We start from the raw sequence: 20,714 nt of genomic DNA on the forward strand, positions 1-20,714 counted from the left end.
ATCAGTCTATCGTGCGTAGATCAAACCGCCCATGACTCCTTAGCATGTCGTGCGTTCTGTGCAATTGCTATTGGTGAGTGGTGCGACGGCCATTTGGACATCTCGGTCTGGTGTAATTGTGGCCAGAACGACATAATTCAGTTGGCACATCTTTTTGTGAAATTTCTCTTCCTGTGAAATCACAGATAGCGTGGTGGCCTTGCTCAATTCTGCAGTATCTTGGTAACTGCACCAGTACATAACCAACCTTACAATAAGGACAACCAGGACAACCACGACTAGGAATTTATGACAGATATCGGCATCCTTGCAATGTTCTCCCATACTCGAGCAAGAGGCTTGAAGGGTTAAATCTACCCTGTTTATATTCTGAGGTATGGTAAGAAGCTGTAATTAACCAACACCACAACAAACCCTTGCCTTCAGAAGGACATTTCTCACGTCTACATTTTCACCAGCTTCATCCCCAAACTTTTCTAGCAACGGAAAGACGCAGAAGCAGAATTTCCGATCTATGAAGTCATCATCCATGTCGTTGTCGTTTATCGAGTCCATCCTAGACTCATCAAAGGAGACTCGACCGCACTCTTGATCTCGGAAGAAATGCACCTTATACTGAGCCTTCTGCAGTAGTAATACATGCTGCAGATCTGCTGCTGCATTCAAGATACCGAGCAGTGATAATTGTGCCTGTGGCGTCAGGTTGGTGGATGTGACGGAGAAGAGCTGATGCTGGATTTGAGAAGATATGTTGTGTAACAGTCTTTCTTTTTCTTGTTGTAGTTGTTGCCTGGCAGGACTCTTCTCAAGTGCTCGGATCGTTGTTCTGCGCCATTCACGGTATTCAGAGCCGGTGTCGTGCATAGAAGTTGCTAATTGACGGATTGGTGCTAAAGGACCAGTTTCCGGAAGGCCAATACATATTGGCTCGCGGAAGAGATGCATTAAGTTACTTGAGATCATCGCTTGGTAGAAAGCGAGCCGATTAGTGAGGCCAATTTTGTTGTAATGGACGCTAATCAACTCAAGAGCTCTAGCGGTCTCTCGTGGCACATTGTTGAAATCTAAAATAGTGCATTAGCGGTTGTTGAAACAACCAAAGACCCGGCTCACCTGGCTTTGTCCTCCGAAAGTTGCTGATGACCCACTCTCGTGTTCGATGGAAAAGCTGATCAACCTTCTCTGCAAGCTCAAAATCGGTAACCTGGCTATCCATGCGGGTTAAGGTTGATATATTATGCTTTAGATCCAGTAGCTGTTGCAATCGCTCCTGGGACTCCTTCTCCGACTGATGAAGTCTCCCCGTAAGTTCGTTCCACTCCCTTTCTCCTTTATGCATCTCTTGGTCCAGCTTCGTTCTAAATGCCGTGTCTTGCTCGACCAATTGCTCTTGTAGGTCTGCTAGCTTTCCACGGAGCTCGTAATTCTGCTCGATGAGCTCCTCACGCTGCTGAGACCAGGAGCGACGGGGGCTGATATCTTCTTCGTATTCCGTTTGGGTCGAATCGGTCATGGGGGACGCAGATCGGGAACTGCGATTATATGGCCCATGAAGCTGCTTCCGGTAGTCATCTCTAGCATCTCTATAAACCGTCCCATGCTTCCGTGCTTTCTCCAATTCTTCTCGTAGCGCTTTTTGCTCTTCCCTCGCTACGGCCAATGCCCTCTCCAGCTCCGCTATCCGATCTGCAGTCTTTGCATCCTGTATGCTCTTTATGCTTGCGATGGAGGAGCTCCTAGTATGTCGATCTTCGCGTTCATCCGGAGTCGAGGGACTGGTATTGCCAGCTTCCTTTGCGGATTTTTGAAGCAGCATTTCATTGAAAGGGTTCTTTCGACGATGTAAGTCTTCCCTCTTCGATTTGCCATCTGCTACGGCAGCCTTCGGGGGGGCACTGATGGTGGACTGAGAGGGGGATTTCGAGCTTCGGGAGGCGATCTTCCCAGGACGCTTCAGTCGGGCAGATAGGTCTAATGGTATCAGTACATTTCGAAGGTGCCAAGTCCTGCGTTGGCATCCACGACAGAACACTACAAGGATGTGATTGAAGACGGAAACATGTATCGCCGGAGCACTCTCTCTCAATCTAGCAAGAGGTCTAACAGTTTCAACCCTCCCCATCAATTTTCTACAGTAGGCACCAACATATTGAAACAAGGGCGGACTCACCAGACGCCTTCTTCTCCCCTGTCATAGCTGTCATGGAGATGGGCGGGTTTCTAGACTGGTATTGATCTTGGTGTCGAAGACAGGGCCATGATGGGTTTGAAGTCCCACAACGGCACGCTTCAGGACAAATGAATTGCTTTTCAGTCCCCTCTCCGAGGAGCTGACGGATGATGCCTGAACTAAAGCACAGATGGCGGGCTAGTCCGAGGTCAGCCACGGTTCAAGCCACAACACAACCAAGAACCGCAGCTGAATCTCACACGTCCCGTTTCCCAGCCAGGCAATGTTGACAGCACCTTGAACAGGTGCCTAACTTCCTTCAATGTCTCTCAGGCCCCAACATACATGACCTCAAGGTCTGACCCCTCTCCACGTCGCATATCCCTCACTCCCCCCCCCCCAGACTTTCCGTGCAGACACGCCCGACCCCTGCTGCAGCCCTACACGCGACCGACGTGTATGTAGCACAGCTCGACTACATATGCCCATTGAATAGTCCGACTCGCTTGGATCGGGGGTTTTCGAGATGAATAGTGCTTTTTCCGGAAGGGGAGCCAATACCCCTTATGCATTCAACCCAGGCGCCAATCAGAGCCCCGCCGCAGCAGTGGGCAGCGCATCCAAACCGAATGCTACGCAGGACAGACTAATTGTTGGAGTTGACTTTGGTACTACGTACAGTGGTGGGTCTGATATCATCAGAAATAGGAGAACGAGAGGCCTGCAAGCTGATCAATGAGCAGGTGTTGCGGCAGTTTACAGCGCTACTCCAGAGGACATAGATATTATCAAAACATGGCCTGGTGGCAATGGTATTACTCGTCAATTAGCAATGGAAAACCGAAATAATGCTTATGTAATTGGAATAGGAATCACTTCGGACAAAGTCCCGACCGAGATCGCATACGAAATGCCCTCGCAGAACAGCACCAACAGCTCCACCACGTCGCTAGACAGACTGGGAAAGCAGACACAGAACATAAAATGGGGCTTCCAATTCAAGCCTGAGGAGACTCGACTCCGCTGCATAAAGCTCTTCCTGGACCGAAACCACAAGCTGCCCCATTTCGTCTCTCCCCTCGAAACTGCAGCGCAGTTGAGAAAGTACGAGAAGACGGTTATGGAGGCGGTGACAGACTATCTCAGCATGATATATAAACATACTATGGAAACACTAACACGAAGATATGGGGAGACATTCATGGGCATGACAAAAGTTCAATTCGTCCTGACTGTTCCTGCGGTTTGGTCAGACTCAGCCAAAGACGCAACCCTAAAGGCCGCAGAGAAGGCTGGAATGGGCAACCGACATGACCTCAAACTTATTTCAGAGCCCGAGGCAGCCGCCGTGTATACCCTGAAAGCAATCCAACCCAATCACCTCAAAATCGGGGACAATTTCATAGTGTGCGACGCTGGTAGGTCACAATGGCCTGCATATACCTGTACCACTTCAAATCCCTAATGAAGCTGTAGGTGGTGGAACGGTCGATCTTATAGCGTACAAAATAACGCAGCTCAATCCACTTCGGGTCGAAGAGTCCGCTGTTGGCACAGGCGGTTTATGCGGGTCAGCGTTCCTGAATTACAGATTCGAAGACCACGTTAAGCGACGCATCGGTAATGAACGGTATATCATGATGCGAGAGAAGAAAGCTAAAACATGGAATATGGGACTCAAGTACTTCGAGGAATTTGTTAAGAGGAATTTTAACGAAGATGAACATAACGAAGTCAATGTTCCCTTTCCTGGTCTCCCCGATGATGAAGAGGCGGGCTTGGATTCGGGGTTTTTGGTCATGACCGCGGAGCAAGTCAAAGAGATTTTCGATCCCGTCGTCCAGGAGGTCATTGATCTAGTGGAAGGCCAGGTCAATAGTATACGGCGTAAGGACGGATTGGTTTGCGGGATTGTGCTAGTCGGTGGCTTTGGACAGAGCAACTATCTGTACAGTCGCATGAAAGCACACTTCAACAACGCGCCGCCGCCACCGTATACCGAGAGACCAACACATGCGGTAGCATTAAACGCCCCGCAGACGATCGAGGTCATGCACCCGATGTATGCATGGACGGCTGTTGTGAGAGGCGCGGTGTTGAGAGGACTTGAGGGAAGCATGGTGATGAGTAGAAGGAGTCGGTGGCACTATGGCACCAGCTACGCAACTGTTTTCGACGAAGCGAAGCACCCTATTAGCGATCGATATTGGTCTCCGCTGTGGGAACGATGGATGGTTAGTGATAGAATGCAATGGCACATTGCTAAGGTAAGTACTTGTTCATTGGCTTACGCCTTCCCTTCACCCTATTTTGATACAGATTTGCAACCTGTTAGCTTTCTTCTTGACACTCTACGCACAAAAATGAACAGTCTCATAGCCTTCCGACCAATTATATTTCCTCTCCTTTTCGATTCCCAGTCATACATATTCGCTAACATCAACACAACGCAGGGTGCACAAGTCTCCGAAGCCCAACCCATATCCTTCCACTACACACGCAACTTCCGCCCCGGTCAAAGCCTAGTCGTAGAAGACGACCTCATCGCATGCGATGCAGACACGGCGCCGGACTCTTACCGCAAAGGTCTCATTAACGTATGCACGCTTACCACAGATCTGAACACCGTCCCAAAGAGCTTATTCACGCGATTGACGACAACAAAAGGGGTAGAGTTTGACAACCTGGATTTTACGCTGGATATGAAAATTGAGAGTGCAGGACTAGTGTTTGAGTTGAAGGTTGATGGTGTTAGATATGGGGCTGTTAGTGCGAAGTTTCATTGAGGGGTTGGATACTAGGTTGTGTGAGGTGGAAGGGTAGTTTGTTGAATCTGCGTTTCTAGTATATGATATCCGGCATTTCTCTTGGACATTTACGGGGAAAGAGGATCTTTCGGGATGGGAGAGGTGGAAATATAGGGTTATCATATCAACGTTCAAAACTTAGCTACACCTGCCTAGAGTTGGATTCGTCACATATTAGAATAACACACGTAGCATAGTAGCCGCTATGTTTTAGCAGAAGTCTACTTCAAAACTTGACACAATATCCTGCAACAAGTTCGAATAATAGCCATTGCACGGAAGCCATCTAACGACCTGCTGCCCTCGATTCTAAGCAATGGCAGTGGCAGCAAGTTCAAACGCTTGAAGAATGATCCGTAGCCCCTGACGAATTAGCCATAGACCTAGAATTGTGGGCGGTGGTCAGGCAAATATAAATGATGTTTCTACCAAGCATCTACCTATTTTGCAAGATGTGAAGTGCGGAAGAAGGGTGGGTATATGTGTTGATTGCATGGTGAAACTGTGTCGTCGATGCGCTTGGAGAGTGCGTGATGGATGTTAGTCTTACTTTTCACACCCGTTCTTCACGCCTGTTGTTCGGACACCACAACCGCGTAATAACACACCCGCACTCACGATTCTCCGTACCTACCACCTATGGATTCTCACCAATCTACACACCTGCACCCTCATAGAAATGTGCTAAATAACCTACCACATCTTCACTTCTAGCATCTATTATTACACTGTTACGTTATACTGCGAAAGCCCACTCTCCAATTCTATTTCGCTTTCCAGTACCCACTGGCTTAGTAAGTTAAGTACGATATTCCCACATTGCAGATCCAAGGGAATTTGTGAGCTGATTTGATAGATTGGCAAGTCAAAGAATGGATTCACTGTGTTGCAGATCCAGAGTGGTCTAAGAGGATATTTGGTCGGAAGGAAGATAAGTACGAGGTTCATACGGTGTAAGAGAGACTGTGTGCACAATGTGCGGGCTTTATTAAAGGGAGTTTTCGGGGGGTGGGCCGTATGGTGGTTAGAGAAGAGGGAGGTGGGGAGCAGGATATAGAGAAGTGAGATATGGAGAAGGAGTGGGCAGAGGAGGAAGTGAATATGGGGGAGATCGTAGAGAAACAGGACAAGGACGAGTTAGAGATGGGGCGGACGGAGAATAACAAGGCAACAGGCCTATTTCGGGCCGTCGATCTGGGATAATGACATCTCATTATTGCTGACGGCAGCACCACCTTTGCGCCACTTCTCCTCCCTATCCTGTTACTCCAGCCAGGAATTACTTCAAAACGGTAATAGCCGGTGTTCGATTAATCAAACTTGTTGCCGGGCTTTGTGGAAATCAGAAAAGGGTATACTTTCCAGGGTGAAGTCCCAATTGTAATGCAATATTAGTTTGGGATTCAAGCTTTCAGCTTCTGGGGCAAGGAGAGAGCATTTCTATTTATCCTCAATAGACTACCATAAGAACAATATACGCGATTTCCATGAAATAGAGGCCACATTGCATTACAAAAATCCTTCTCGTACTCCAGGCAGCTTCGAGGAAGAAATTATACAGAGTAAATATTAGGCCGAATCCTTGAGAGTTGATGCTGATAATAGGAAAAACTCCAAAAAAATTAAAAAAATAAAATATTCGGGGGGAAACCTAGAATCCAAAAAAGAAAACATTTCTAGCACTCGCTGGTATTGGTATTGGAGATACGGAGCAAAGCAACTCGTAGCTTGCTAGGGCAGAAATCCCCCGACGAGAATGAACTAGTTCCTAAGACGATTCATAAACTTCTTCCCGGGTCTTCCGCTGATATATTGACGCTGGTAGACGGATTAGGGTACCAAAGTTCAAGTATGAAGAGTGAATCTCAAACGAGGAAGTAGAATAAAGAAGCGAGCTAACAATGACTCGACAGAGAGAGGGAGGAGGCCCAGTAGGAATACTAAGCGGTACCTTGGCCAAGAAGTGCATAGAGGTGAAGTGGAGATTTCTGCCGTTATGTAAGCCGCCGCTCCACGTGGCAAGGCGCCTTCGGCTATATTTCCTTTTTGGATGGTTGGCGTCAATCAAAGCTTGGACTCCACCAGACGTAAACACGCGTTCCGACTCCCGCGTTTTGACGAAGAGTCCTAACCACGACAACATGGTAAGTCCAATTGGGATTCTATATGTGCATATAATTAATTTCATTCAGGCGCCTACGAGACCTAGTGGCATAGGTGTGCGTAAGAAGCAGAGAAGGCCATCGAGAGCCTCGACGGAGCGCATTTCGCGAGAGCGGAAACGAGATCCCAAGCCTGCTGTTGCAAAGCAGAACATAAACAAGAGGAGGCCATCAGAGAATCCAGTAGCGCCTGTATCCCAGCGAAATGTCGCAGGTCCCGCGACGTCCTCAAAGCGTCCAAAAGGAAAGGCGAAGCAAGCCGATATCGACGAGATTGCGGAGGCAGCGCCGGTGTTGCATCATCTACAACTCGTTTCTAAGCCACGGCGAATATCTGAGGAACAGATTGCAAAATGGCCACTGTGCTCTCAGCAAATTCAGGATCAGATAAAATTCGTGCTGCAGCGCGCTAGGGATGAGGTTATGGCCTCGCGGAGAGATGACAGACGGCGTGAGGAGGCCAGACAAATATTGAACAAAGTTTTCAGGGACCTGGAAAGGCAGTTGTCGATGGTGAAGGTTCCTCCACATACTAGGGACATCCATTTCAACCTGGATTGGCTAACGGAGCGGAACGTGTGTATGCTTCGTTTCCGGTGGGAAGAATTGCGCTGATATCATGCAGGAGAGGCTCAGACAAGAAGTCACGACGGCGCGTCACTCCAATCAACTGCTCGAGGAACAAGTCGATAAGGCTAAGGTACAGCTGAAGAAGGATGAGAAAGAGCTAAACACGTTGAAAAAGGATGCGGCTAGGTGGAAGGAGATCCAAAAACAAAGTCGGAAGGTAATCAGGCCTGGTTAATCATTTTCAGCTGGATGCTGACTGTCAGATCGCAGCTTCATCCCCTCCTGACACTGCCTAAAAATTTTAAGATGGACGGAGACGGACCTGAAGATATTGGCTTGAAAAAGGCCGCGCCAGTCGATACGGCTATGCTCGATGCTCCGGGTCCCGACATTGCTCCCCTTATCGGGCAACTCCGACGCAGCCTAGAGAGCCTGCAGGACAACCATGAGCAGGTTGAAGGCATCCACGAGGCGATGCAGAACGTGCAGGCAGCATTGGACGGATTTCTCTTCAAACACGCCAGTTCACCGCAGTATGATGCCTTGTGAACTATTGATATGCAGGTCGAATCGGCGTTCAGGTCGTGGTGCTCTTTTTCAAATATACCTAGCCTGGCTGGTGCATGGCCGGATGTCTGGAGTAATGGGGACACATGGTACTGGGACGGCGTTTGAGGTATTGTAGAGTACGAGATAAGGGGAGATCTGGGGGATAGGCTGCTCGGAGCGACGCCCAGGTAACCCAAGTTCACGGAGCGGCCGCGGTGGAGTCCGGCCCACGATAGACGGGACGTGAGTTGTTCAATGCCATCGTCTTAGAAGCCGAATTTAGAATCCCGAGTCTGTGGTCTCGGAAATTTGCATGCAGGGCTAATCCAGAACACCCATCCGCTGTCTTGCCATGCATGTAAAAGTGCGGTCAAGGACAAGGCAACGGGCGATTGGCTCGGGGCACGTCCACAATGCTGGCAGGGTAGAGACGCTGCGAAATGCCTCATCGGCCCTACTGAGGAGGAACGCGTGATATGGAGCAGAAAAAAGGCGCACTCCGCCATGTCTTATAACACACTTAGCAATCCCCCATGTCTCCGCAAAAGTCCTTGCGCTCTTCCGGACCGAGGCAGCCCCGCCACAGTTCTTTCGGCTAACAGCGCCTACAAAAGTCAGAAGCTCCCCGTGCGTCCTCTACAAGAGAGCTTCAAGGCTCGCGTGCCGCTGAGACAACCCTCAATTCCTGTCCGTCGCAGCCTCCAGCGTGTCACCTGCGAACGTGTTCAAGGCGCTGCCGTGCGAGCTTGCTTTTATTTGCTCTGATGCGCTGATGCGCCCGCTGTAGAACCTCCTCGAGCGTGCGCCGCCCGTATCCCAGCGCTGAAACTTGCGCGCACACCACTTCAGTTGATGCCGGAAGCTACACAAGGACCCAATGGAACAGCTTCCGGTGGTATGACGACGTCCAAAGCTACGGATCAGGGGCACGATGTCGATAAACCAAATGCGCCCAAGAAGAGCCCGCAGCAGCAGGACAAGCCCCCTCCTGCTTCCGGCTCCGAGGCCCCGACGAAAACCCCCAAGAAGCGTAGGAAGGTCAATCATGGTGAGGTCTGCCCGCTGTGTATCCTCAGCAGTCAATTCCCATGCTAACCCGTGCACTTGCTTCAAGCCTGCATATACTGCAGACGTTCGGTGAGCCGCAGTTTCCTCCCGGCCTCCCATAGTGTTCCGTTTGAGACAGTTGTAACTGCGTGCTAACCTCGCTCCCGATCAGCATATGACTTGCGACCTCGTAAGCTGTCCCAGCACCCCATTTGCCTACTTGGGCTGACCCGCCTCCCTTTCCGCGCAGGAACGGCCGTGTACGCGGTGCATCAAGCGAAATATTGGACACTTATGCCACGACGAACCTCGAGAAAGCGTCAAGAAGTCCAAGATGGATGCGGAGAGCGCCAATGGCGAAAACGAAGCTTCGAACCACGAGGCAGCGCCCTCCGAGTCCTCCATAAATACACTCGATCAGCGTACTAACCCCCAAGAAGCAGGGCTGAACCTTGCCCCGCCGCGATTGCCTCATAGCAGAGCTGCCAATACAGCACCGATAGTCCAGCCCACGCCCGTATCTGCGCCACAGGTGCCGTCACTGGCGTCAAACAGTCAGTCTTGTAAGTTACACAGCCGTCTAGCACCCTGCGTGCCCTGCGCGCCCTGCGCTGAACTATGGTGAAGTCCTCAACTACAATAATGAGTGGAACTCTTCATCCCAAAACAACTTTCATGACATGCATCACTACCATCCCTCCTACATGTTCAACACGTCCGAAGTCCACAACGAGTATAATCTGCTCAACGACTTCCTCAGCAACAGCCTGATGGATGACGGTGCGCTCTACAGCGGCGGCGACTTCCACCATATGTTCTCCGACCCTTCCTTGGCGAACCCCATGGGAACCCTCACCAACAATGCTGTTTATAATCCCAATGCCCCTGGAAGCCACCTGCTGCCTCCACCCGCCCAGCCTACGGCGGGGAACTCCTTCCAACGACCAGTCAACGGCATTCCTATAGATAAGGCACGAGAAAGATACCTCATGACCGCTGCGGATCCCACGGGCTCGGCTTCGGATACCCCTGAAGAGCGTATGAACAAGCTACTTAAAGCCAAGATGGATGCAGGACTGCTGAAGCCATTCAATTATGTCAAGGGCTACGCGCGACTGAATCAGTACATGGAGCGAAACCTACAGCAAGTCTCACGAGTGAGAATTTTACGGCAGCTGGACAGATTTCGTCCCAAGTTCCGCGAGAGGATGCAGTCTTTGACCGACATGGAACTAGTTCGCGTTGAGATGTGGTTCGACAAGAGTTTGATGGAGTATGACCGAGTGTTTGCAAGCATGGCCATCCCGGCTTGTTGCTGGCGAAGAACCGGAGAAATATACAGAGGAAACAAAGAGATGGCGGAGTTGATCCATGTGCCAATGTCAAAGCTACGAGATGTAAGAACGCATGAGATGTCAGTATGTGGGCCTTGCTGACTGTTTCAAAGGGGAACATTGCGCTGCACGAAATCATAGCTGAAGCCTCACTGGTCTCTTATTGGGAGAAGTTTGGCGCCATTGCCTTTGACCACACCCAGAAGGCAATCTTGACCAGCTGTTCTCTCAAGAACCCCGATGCAAACTCAAAGGATCCTGAAATTAGATGTTGCTTTTCTTTCACGGTCAAACGTGATATGTATAATATGTGCGTTGTCTTGAAGCCGCAGTGCTTGATGCAATCGCTGACCAGCATATAGCCCCGCATTGATTGTTGGTAATTTCCTCCCCTTGGTAGATACCGCATCTGGATCGTAGCCCTCGAACGGGCCAAAGCATTGTCTACGACAGACACACTTGGGCGGAATTTTGTACTTTCACATAGCGGAGATAATGATGCAACGACGTAATGCTGGTAGTGGAATCCAGGGTCACCGAAATCCGAGTCTTGAATCAATGAGGCGAGAGATGAGTTGGAGCTCACGCCCGGACGGGGGTCTGGGATTTGGCGTTTGATCAGGATTGCCATAACTAGCTACCGGTAACGTGCGAGTGAGTATATGCTATTTGTACGAAAGTGGGTGTTTGGTCAGGTATGGCAGGCAAAATCGTGTTTACATTTGGTTAAGGTCTTGGTCTGCTTTACTTAGTAGATAGGATGTTTATGTTTATTGCATTGTCCGTAGCCACCCTTAGCCAGTTTGCAGCAGTCTTCACCCACGTAGCTATCGACCTAGGTAGGCAGACTGGTGCTCTGAGTTTTGGCTCCTCACTGTGCAGGTGCGATAGTCACGGCTTCCTTGTCAGCTCTCAAGACTCGCCTTGCTCACCACGCCCACACGCCCAAGTCTCACTCTCCGAAATGGCGCCACCATCAGCGAAGCTTGAGCGCGAGCGGAAGCTCAACTTGCTTCTTTGTAAGTCGTATCCTGCCACTTGTCCAACAACACGCACTCTCGCTGACCTTTGCGCAGCCTTCGCCTCAGGACTCGCGAATCACTTCACATCCTCCTCCCACGACACCACCCTTGTTGACGATCTCCAGCTCCATATCAAAAGTTTCCCCCTCCCTGTTTCATCAGCGACGGCCGCAAAGCAAGATGAACTCGATAGACTCGGTACAGAGCTATGGAACCTCTCCACCCGCTTGCGCCGTGACGGCGCCCATTCCAATGTCAAGACGAAAGACCAAATCGCTCAACGAAAGCATGCCCTATGCCTCCTCCGTGTATTCGCCATGCTCCTCCTGGATACAGCTGGCGGTCAAGGGAGGAAGGGTCCAGAGAGAAACAATTGCGTCCGACTAATGAAGGTTGCGCTGAAGGCCGCGCGGGTGTGTCTGGAGGACAAGGATCTTGGTAGTGCAACGAAGGTGCTAGAGAGGGCTGCAGACTATCAGGACGCGCTGGGCAAGGAAACGGGCGACATTGACAAACAGCAGGCGCAGCTTGTGGAGCGCTTGAGAATGGAATATTTTGGAGTGCGGACGATTTTGGTGAGATCCACCAGGACTGAGGCGTTCTTGGGGCACTCAGGTGCCCTTCGCCGTAAGGACATCTCACTGACAGTAGTGTTGGCCAGGCCTGGCGACAAGATCGTATGGACACAGCAGAGCACATGTTTTCAAAAACCAAGCAGCGTAATTTTGCACTCGAGCCAACCACCGCTGAGAGCTTAGCAGATCTTTTATGCGAAATAGGAAGAGATTTGTTAGGAAGGCGAAATTACGAGTTGGCAGTGAGATGGCTGGAGCGCGCTCATGACATGCTCGGGGAGCAGGACCTTGAGATACTCAGTTCCGAAGCCGGTGAGCTGCGACTGAGCATCATGCAGTCTCTCGGTCTGTATGTCACTTGGTGACGACTCTCTAGCTTTGCTAACCCTAATTCTAGTCCAGGGGTATATCAAACTGAAGACTCCTGAAGCGCAGAAGAGAGCGGAAGATATGGTGAACCTGCTCGAGACCGTGATCGTCTTCCATGCCCATGTCATGTTGGCTGCTTGCACTAACTCTTAGCCAGGACTATGGGGAGAAGATGGCCGTTTCCCTCTTGAGGCTAGAGCTTCTTTCGGCAACGGAATTGACTGACCCAAGCCAGTATTACACGGGTATGTGCTTGACGTTCTCAATTTGTATGGATATTTATGTGTTTCAGTCCTCCTTCGAATAATACGTTCTGCAGTCTTGAACGAGACAATCTTCAAGACGTTCGTTGAACGACTCACTCAAGAGCCAGTCTAGGAAACTAACAATCACGCAGGATCATGCACCACATTCACAAACTGAAGAATTACAGGTTTGCAAACGTAAGTATGCTAGGACCATGGCCAGCTGATGATTGACAGTCACCCGACCGCATGCAAGATCCTCGATGATTTGATCCAGCTCAGGCTGTTCAGGGAAGAGAACCAGGGTTGGGTCGAAAAGGCAATCATAACAAGAATATGGGTGGGTACGACCAGCTCCAGCTCCCAGGACATCCTGGAGTCTTTACACGAGCTTTTTGAGAATACCTTGCAACAAACCAAATACCCTCTGTCCACTGCTGCGACACATGCTGCACAAACGGTAAGCGATTAACTTCAAGTTGAAACGTTTGGTTTTGCTGAAGCTGATCAATGCAGCTGCTTTGGAAGCGAGTGGAGGCAACTTACAATCAGGAGCAGTTCGCAACCGCCGAATTTTGGTGTAATCTCTGTCTTCATATGCTTTTCGATAAGGCTGGAGAGCTGAACAAGTCTAAGATCACGAGGCGAGTTAGAGATCGACCCGACGCAATGGATCGAAGGTTAGTTAACTCCCTGCAGAAAGGTAATTTTGTGTGCCTTGGCACGGCAGGACTACGTACACGCTCGAGACGCCTTTAACAATATGCCCGATACCGGAAGAAGCGAACCAATAACACGTTACCTGATGTATAAAGTAGCTTTGCATAGTGGTGATCCAGAGTTTAGTAAGGCCTTCCTTGCCTACCTTTTACATCAATGATCTCATTATTGCAGCTGCGGAGTGTCTTGACCATATCTGCCGGCATTCGTCAAAAGATGCGACCCTCCTTTATGCATGCGTGCTAGAAGCCCAGAGTACTGGAGACAAACGACAGGCTATCGTCGCCCTTCAGAAAGTGCTTGACAAGTACGACTACAGTGCACCTGCTGGCATACATCTCCCAGCTCTTCTCAGGGAAGCGCCTCCGGCAACATCTGGAAGTGCCTTGTTGATTGGTGTATAGATGTACAGCACGATTGCTAGTTCAAGAATTGGTCAAGGATGGTCATTTAAGCTCAGATGTTGTGGAAGAGCTATGTAAATTATTCGAAGGGGGTGAGTTTAGTGTCGTTCGGTGGGTCGGGAATTGATTCTAACCGAAACAAGCATGTGCCCAGGCCAACGCATCACGACGGCGACCCAGTAACCCGGCTCAGCAGCTCTTTAATCCCTCAGAATTTGAATGGTTTTCTAAGAATGCGTACAACTTATCCCTCAAGTACTGCGCGGAAATGCACCCAAGGAACTTAACAAGGTTACTCCATGCCTGTATCGAGGTATTTCCGCCCCCGGCTCTGATATAACTCTATTAGGACTAATTGACACGAAATCTAGTTCATCCGGCTGCTTCAAGAACAAGGCCAGTCGGAGACTAATGCCGACCTTCCGCTTCGATTGATGTTCTGCCATTTTCTCGCTGCTTGTGCATTTATTACCTTAGCTCGCGCAGAAGACTGCATTCAAGATTGTGTATGTTTTCAAGCTCGATAAAGCGAACATGGTCAACAGCTGACATTCATAGCTTCAATACTATTTGCAAGTCCGACGCCACGGACAAGAGTTCAGGCGTACAGCTGCCACGGAACTTAATAGTGAGAAACTTGGAATATCCTCACATGACGACATCATATCAAAGCACTTCCAAATTGTAAAATTGGAGCTGGAAGCAATCCTAAAGCTTGAGAAGTGGGATGACTTGGACGAGTTGTTTGAAGAGGTCTGGAAGTACAAAAACCCAGAACATTACGAGACTCTCGCGGACCTAGTCTTAATCATCCATTCCAGAGTCACGAAATCAGATATAAGCCCAAAGTACCAGAGCAGTAAGTGGCACCGTGTCGCAGCCTTCGGCGCGAAATTCTGTCGCTGACACAGTCTTAGAGGTATTGAGCGTACTCCAGAAAATCATCAACTTCACCTGGCGTCAAAGCAACAACGACATCGTCAAGTTGTCCCGCTGGATCCGCTGCCTCTTTCGGCTAGCCCTCCCATTCGATGAGCCTACCAGCCTGAAGTGCCTAGACCAAGTCTCCGAGATTGTGGCCACACAACAAGGGGTAAGCCTACCGAGCACCCCCCCACTATCGTCTTCTCCTAGGCTTGCTGACATTGAGAAGGAATCGAATCATTATCCTGCGGCTGAGCTTGAGTGGCTGGCGACAACGAGTTTCAATCAGGCGATTGACTTTTATGTAGCGAATGATGATGCAAAGTGTAGGCTTTGGGCGGAGAAGGCGCTCGGGTTGGCGCAGTGGGCGGAAGATGGGGGAATGTTGAGAGGGTTGTTGATGGAGAAGTATTCGGGGTTGACGTGGCAGGAGTGAGGGAGTGTAGGGTATGTGCTAGTTTAAGGTTGAGCGGACGGATCTGCGGGTTTCAAGTTATGCGGGTAGATACTCCGGGGACCGTTCTGATAGTGGAGGTGTAGCAAATGAAGTAAGATGTTGATACGTGGAGACGACCTGTCGCTTCGATAGCCTTGTCAAGGTAAACGCAGGGTTTTTTTTTTTTTTTTGATAGAGCTGTCAAAGTAGAGGAACAATGCGTATGCCTCTGCTTACACCCTGGGCCTAGAAGTTAGATTTTAAGTAAGGCGTTGATACAATGCGTTATAGCATAGCATGTTTAGGAGTGAAACGACCAGCTCACTCCTTAAAAAAAGTTTAATAAAAAAGGGGGACCCGCTTGTTGTAATCAATTAACAGGATATTCTAGTTTCCAAAGACTGAGAGTGTAGATGAAAATAGTGGTATGAACGCCTTCTGAGGAGAATCCTTTGTGAGCCTAAGTTATGGTGGAATTTCCTGTGTTAGAGAAGAGAGCTGGGTGGATGGTGGGGAGTGTGAGAAAATAGGGGGGAAGGAGGAAAGACTCAAAGGGGAAAGAGGGGCATTGAAGAAATGTTTTAGCTGAGATGGATGGAGTGGCAGGGCAAAGAGTAACACAAAGGCCTTCTAGAGGAAAACAAATTTGAGTTTAAATGGCTGCTAGATCTCCTCTTGTTGCATGCCTAGCTATGTAGATCATTGATACTGTGTAAAAATGAGAATAAGGTAGGAGGAGAGAAAGAAGCTTCAGGTTGAGAATCTTGTATATTGAAGATAATAACTAGGTATAACCGTCCTAAACTAGCGGCCTACTTTTATTCATAGTGGCATATGTTTTTGGACTTCACACAGTTAATTCAAAATGTAGTGAGCATTAACGCCACATAGGTATATTGGAGAGAGGAGCTTTTAAATAGGTGTATACGTGGAAAAAAAAGACAGCCCCGTTAAGGGTCACATGCTGATAGCGCTAAGAACACCAAATTAACGTCGAGGTACTACAGCCATGTTCCTAGTGTCGCACGGCCAAGGGTGACTTGAACCATTGCTCCATTGTTCACGTCTGCGCCAACGTCTCTCCCTAGATAGCGAGAAGCCCACCATGCCGAGAGATATGAGGGGTACTTCGATTTCAAGCAACTTAGACTCTGCAAACACATCAGTATCTACAGTAGATCTATACAAATTAAGGACTAACGTTATAGCTATTCCTAAACCTCTAGAACCCTCTTCCCTAAAAACTACGTTCGTATTGCTGCTTTTAGTCTAATTTATAAAGAGCCTCCATTCAAACTAGAAGAAATTTCCTTCCTCACAGCACTGCTATTAAGCTCTTACCACTCTTAATACAATAACAGTGTCTTAACCAAGTTTTGGAGCCTCGCTACAATGCTTAGGAGTCATCTCTAACCATATCTCTGGTGTCGTGTGAAAGTTCATGCAGGGTCGCCACCCTGATCGATACCTCTGACCAAAACTATCACTAATCCTAGCTAGTAGGAAACGGCCACACAATCATTACAGTAGAATTTACTGACAGGGCCGCCACGCTGTGGCTGTGTAGGTCTTGGCAAGCGGACCAACCTAAGCCTCACAAGCCGAAATTCGATACCCACAAGGGTGTGCCTGAAGCAGTTCGGCCATCCTCCCTGCTAGTGTGATCAATATGTTGATCGTTTCTGTGAAGGCATACATCATAAGCATCGTAATTCCTAAGCTTAAGTGTTGATTTACGAGCATCATTGCGACCAAAAAGGCATCACCAACAGAGATCGCTAATCCTTGCCCTTAAATGCTGTGGCTGGACCGGTTGGGCTTGATCGTGGTGCGACCACGTACTCTCACCTCGAGACTAGTACACTGAGAACGCTGGAATGTAGTCGGTATTGTCCTCTTGAAAACGTGCGGTAAATTGACAAATCAGGCAGACGCATAGTGCCTCAATGCTATGGTCGAGCCCTCAAACCACTACAAAAGGATTTGCTGCCGCTGATTCGCATGTCCAAAAGGCAAAGAGGCGACAAGCAAGCGCCCTTCAGCTAAGGCCGCAGGTGCCAGTGCCAGCTCACCTACAGGCTTCCTGTTCGCTCCATAATCACGAAGAGACCTACTGGAGTGACAAAATAGACAGACGACAACGAGAGCAAATCCTATGTAAGTTCTTAGTACCTTGGTGGCATTTAACATGCGCCCAAGGCATCCAAGGCAACGAGATCAAGCTAATAGACCTCTAAAAGCGCTACTTTGGCAGCAACACACTGTCTTGTTTAAGCCACCAGATTTTGTATCAAGGCTCAATGGCGACGGCCGCGGAAGCTCCAATTCCCGTGGCGGATGTCGGGTTCACCATCCTGAGTGATCCCCAGGACGCAGTGATTGAGTACCTTCCCACAAGTGACCTCACTTGGTGGTAACAGTTCGAACTGACGCGAGCCAGCATCGTCTTTGTCCATGGCCTCCAGGGACACCCACGGGATACCTGGACGTACAAACCGAAGTCGTCTCGAAGCTCCCTGGAGCACTCCCTCTCTCCTCCATCAGGAGTCTCCAAAAGCAATAAGCCACGAATCCGCAGCATCTCTCGCATGTTCTCGAAACGCAAACACTCGGACCCTAGACAATTAGAGGGAGGCGTCGACCGGGTTGATAGCAAACAAGAAAGGGGCCAAGGAGACGATGTTTTCTGGCCAAGAGACTTGCTTAAGGATGACTTCCCTAAGGCAAGAGTTATGACGTTTGGCTACAACACCAATGTCACCAGAGGCTACACGGCGGCACATCAAGGCAACATCTTTTCCCACGCAAGAGATCTCCTGTATGCATTAGAGAGGAAGAGGAGGAAGGCAGCAGACCGGGATCTGGTCTTTATCGCGCATTCGCTTGGTGGGATCTTGGTAAAAGAAGTGTTGCGGCGCTCTGAAATAGACCCAGACCTAAAGATTAACAAAATATTTACGTTCACTACTGCGGTCTTCTTTTTTGGAACTCCGCATAGAGGAAGCAAGGACTGGGCGTCGTTTGGGGAAGGCGTTGCCGGCGTTGCAGGTCATCTGTTAGGCATGGACACGAATAATCAAATCATCCATGCGCTGTTGCCTAGCAGCCCTGAACTTGAATTGTGCCGGGATTCATTTACAGTTCAATGGGCAAAACGCGGGAGTAGTCTTGTAGTAAGGACTTTTCAGGAATCAAAAGGAGTTTTTGGCGTTAGATGGGGAGGATTTAGTCAATTAGTAATACAGGCCCGTCGTTAACTATTTATTTAATAGGACTGACCAGAACGATAGGTTGTACCTCCAGACTCTTCCTCGCTAGATCATCCGAATCAGCGCGCCCGGACAATAGATGAGGACCATATAGGGATGGTGAAGTTTAGTAGCAAGAACAGTGGAGCATATCAGATGGTGAAAGATGATATTGAAGAGCTAGTTGAGAGTAGCCAGGGGGCCAGAGAGTCGAGAGATGGAGTAACTAGTTAGTATAGCAGGATATCTATATAGTAAAACATTACTGATACTCCCACAGAAGAACTGGGCCAGACTCAGGTCGTGAACATAACGAAAGAAGATCAAGAATGCATCAAACACTTGCGACTCACCGATCCCCGTGATGATAAGAAACGTATTGAGGAAACCAAGGGTGGCCTGTTGCCGGGCTTGTACGGCTGGATTCTCGAAAACTCAGACTTCCAACAATGGCGCAACGACCCGCAGAGCCGACTGCTATGGATCAAGGGCGACCCCGGCAAGGGTAAGACTATGTTGCTTTGCGGCATTGTGAACGAGCTGGAGAAGTCGATGGTCAAGACGGACCTCCTATCCTACTTCTTCTGCCAAGGCACGGACTCGCGTATCAACAACTCCACCGCCGTACTACGCGGCCTAATCTTCATGCTCGCTGACCAGCAGCCGTCGTTGACCTCACATCTCCGGAAGAAGTATAACCAGGCAGGAAAATTGCTCTTTGAAGATAGAAATTCTTGGGTCGCCGTGTCGGACATCCTTAAGAACATACTACAAGACCCGAACCTAAAGACAACTTACCTGGTTATAGACGCCCTCGATGAATGTGTTAAGGACTTGCCGAAGCTCTTAGACTTCATTGTCAGTACCTCCTCGTCGTTGACCAGTGTAAAGTGGCTGTTGTCTAGTCGGAACATGCTCCACATCGAGCAAAAATTAAGATTTACTAATGAACGGACAAGACTGAGTCTTGAGCTGAAGGAAAATGCGGAGCAGGTATCTCGCGCTGTTAGCAAGTATATTGACGACAAGCTGTCGTGTCTACACTCACTTCAAGACGACGACCTGAAAGACCGAGTACGAGATATCCTGCGCCAGAAGGCGAATGGCACCTTCCTCTGGGTTGCCCTCGTGGTCCAGGAGCTTGAGAGGCCTGAGAATTGGGATCCTTTACTGGTAGTAGAAGAAGTGCCAACGGACCTATACCAGCTCTACGACCGCATGGTGAATCAGATCCAACAGCTTCCTGAAAGACACAGGGAGTTTTGCAACCTTATGCTTTCCATTGCTACTGTCGCGTATCGTCCACTTTTCTTGGCTGAGATAGGCAGCTTGTGCGGGTTACCAGAAGATATTTCTGTATTGACAGATAATGTAAGAAAGGTCGTGGCCATGTGTGGTTCGTTCCTTACCATCCAAGAGGATCAAGTCTACCTCATCCATCAATCAGCCAAGGACTACTTGAGTGACAAGGCGCGAGCTACCATTTTTCCATCCCAAGAAATAACCCACGACAAAATCTTCTCTCGATCGCTAGAGCTGATGTCCGGTACGCTTAAACGCAATATGTACGGTCTCAGTACGCCAGACTTTCCGATCGACCAGGTCCAAGTACCGGTCCAAGACCCACTGGCGATGACGCGGTATTCGTGCGTCTACTGGGTTACCCACCTTTGTGACTCGGTTTCCGGCAAAAGCATGAAACGGGACGAATTATGGGACGAAGGTACTGTCCACACCTTCCTTAAAACAAAGTATCTGTACTGGCTTGAGGCTCTCAGCCTTTGCAAGAGCATGTCAGAAGGGGTGATTTTAGTAGCAAAACTCCAGACTTTAATCCAGGTAATCCTTAGGTTAGCGACGCTAATCATGTATGATGTGCTAACACAATCTAGGGAGAAGCGAAAGCATCTGCATTAATTGAGCTAGTTCAAGACGCGCATCGATTTATTATGTATCACAAAGGGAGAATAGAGAACAATCCCTTGCAGGCATACGGGTCCGCACTCGTGTTCAGCCCAGTCCGCAGCTTAGTAAAGGCTCTTTTTAAAGAAGAGCAAAAGTGGATAAAGGTATTAAAGGCAGATATAGGAGATAAGTGGAGTGCCTGCCTCCAGACGCTCGAGGGCCATAGC

The 20,714-nt window shown here is 49.2% G+C and overlaps 8 protein-coding genes across 8 annotated transcripts in view; 6 read left to right on the forward strand and 2 right to left on the reverse strand.

Moving 5' to 3' along the window:
* Positions 1–235: 235 nt before the first annotated feature.
* BDR25DRAFT_307750 (uncharacterized protein) lies at positions 236–2,294 on the reverse strand. The gene is made up of 2 exons (XM_033690897.1): positions 1,114–2,294; positions 236–1,064 (listed from the first exon to the last, which is right to left on the reverse strand). Exons 1-2 carry the CDS (start codon positions 2,120–2,122, stop codon positions 394–396), a joined length of 1,680 nt encoding a protein of 559 aa, XP_033540303.1. The 5' UTR covers positions 2,123–2,294; the 3' UTR covers positions 236–393.
* Positions 2,295–2,488: 194 nt separating this feature from the next.
* On the forward strand, positions 2,489–5,158 carry BDR25DRAFT_273080 (actin-like ATPase domain-containing protein). Its single transcript, XM_033687345.1, has 5 exons — positions 2,489–2,853; positions 2,914–2,982; positions 3,040–3,588; positions 3,647–4,437; positions 4,624–5,158. The coding sequence occupies exons 1-5, from the start codon at positions 2,697–2,699 to the stop codon at positions 4,954–4,956; spliced, it is 1,899 nt and encodes a 632-aa protein (XP_033540304.1). The 5' UTR covers positions 2,489–2,696; the 3' UTR covers positions 4,957–5,158.
* A 1,960-nt stretch (positions 5,159–7,118) lies between these two features.
* Positions 7,119–8,258, forward strand: BDR25DRAFT_245676 (uncharacterized protein; the record flags this gene model as incomplete). The annotated part of the gene is made up of 3 exons (XM_033685895.1): positions 7,119–7,715; positions 7,765–7,926; positions 7,980–8,258. 3 exons carry the CDS (start codon positions 7,119–7,121, stop codon positions 8,256–8,258), a joined length of 1,038 nt encoding a protein of 345 aa, XP_033540305.1.
* Positions 8,259–8,805: 547 nt separating this feature from the next.
* On the forward strand, positions 8,806–11,487 carry BDR25DRAFT_307754 (uncharacterized protein). The gene is made up of 7 exons (XM_033690898.1): positions 8,806–9,306; positions 9,373–9,395; positions 9,478–9,495; positions 9,556–9,868; positions 9,933–10,702; positions 10,753–10,949; positions 11,002–11,487. Exons 1-7 carry the CDS (start codon positions 9,111–9,113, stop codon positions 11,057–11,059), a joined length of 1,575 nt encoding a protein of 524 aa, XP_033540306.1. The 5' UTR covers positions 8,806–9,110; the 3' UTR covers positions 11,060–11,487.
* A 116-nt stretch (positions 11,488–11,603) lies between these two features.
* Positions 11,604–15,334, forward strand: BDR25DRAFT_245717 (SPO22-domain-containing protein; the record flags this gene model as incomplete). Its single annotated transcript, XM_033685898.1, has 16 exons — positions 11,604–11,658; positions 11,716–12,236; positions 12,323–12,581; positions 12,634–12,707; positions 12,763–12,850; positions 12,898–12,949; positions 13,003–13,038; positions 13,088–13,310; positions 13,367–13,498; positions 13,554–13,695; positions 13,745–13,951; positions 14,001–14,066; positions 14,118–14,287; positions 14,346–14,480; positions 14,533–14,833; positions 14,892–15,334. The coding sequence occupies 16 exons, from the start codon at positions 11,604–11,606 to the stop codon at positions 15,332–15,334; spliced, it is 2,904 nt and encodes a 967-aa protein (XP_033540307.1).
* A 1,365-nt stretch (positions 15,335–16,699) lies between these two features.
* On the reverse strand, positions 16,700–17,524 carry BDR25DRAFT_397159 (uncharacterized protein; the record flags this gene model as incomplete). The annotated part of the gene is made up of 7 exons (XM_033698483.1): positions 16,700–16,791; positions 16,851–16,870; positions 16,933–16,989; positions 17,031–17,112; positions 17,145–17,152; positions 17,191–17,283; positions 17,310–17,524. 7 exons carry the CDS (start codon positions 17,522–17,524, stop codon positions 16,700–16,702), a joined length of 567 nt encoding a protein of 188 aa, XP_033540308.1.
* A 251-nt stretch (positions 17,525–17,775) lies between these two features.
* Positions 17,776–18,246, forward strand: BDR25DRAFT_165806 (uncharacterized protein; the record flags this gene model as incomplete). The annotated part of the gene is made up of 2 exons (XM_033684092.1): positions 17,776–17,822; positions 18,000–18,246. Coding segments are annotated over 2 exons (294 nt in total), but the record flags the coding sequence as incomplete, so codon positions are not given.
* A 492-nt stretch (positions 18,247–18,738) lies between these two features.
* BDR25DRAFT_329691 (NACHT-domain-containing protein) overlaps positions 18,739–20,714 on the forward strand; it is a gene marked incomplete at both ends in the record, with an annotated part of 3,604 nt that continues 1,628 nt past the window's right edge. The window contains 4 exons of the mRNA XM_033692473.1: positions 18,739–18,811; positions 18,905–19,575; positions 19,612–20,421; positions 20,475–20,682. Of these exons, the coding sequence (XP_033540310.1) occupies positions 18,739–18,811; positions 18,905–19,575; positions 19,612–20,421; positions 20,475–20,682 (1,762 nt within the window). The remainder of the gene's footprint in view (positions 18,812–18,904; positions 19,576–19,611; positions 20,422–20,474; positions 20,683–20,714) is intronic.

Source organism: Lindgomyces ingoldianus (genome assembly GCF_010093535.1).
Source record: "Lindgomyces ingoldianus strain ATCC 200398 unplaced genomic scaffold BDR25scaffold_59, whole genome shotgun sequence".
NCBI lineage: Eukaryota > Fungi > Ascomycota > Dothideomycetes > Pleosporales > Lindgomycetaceae > Lindgomyces > Lindgomyces ingoldianus.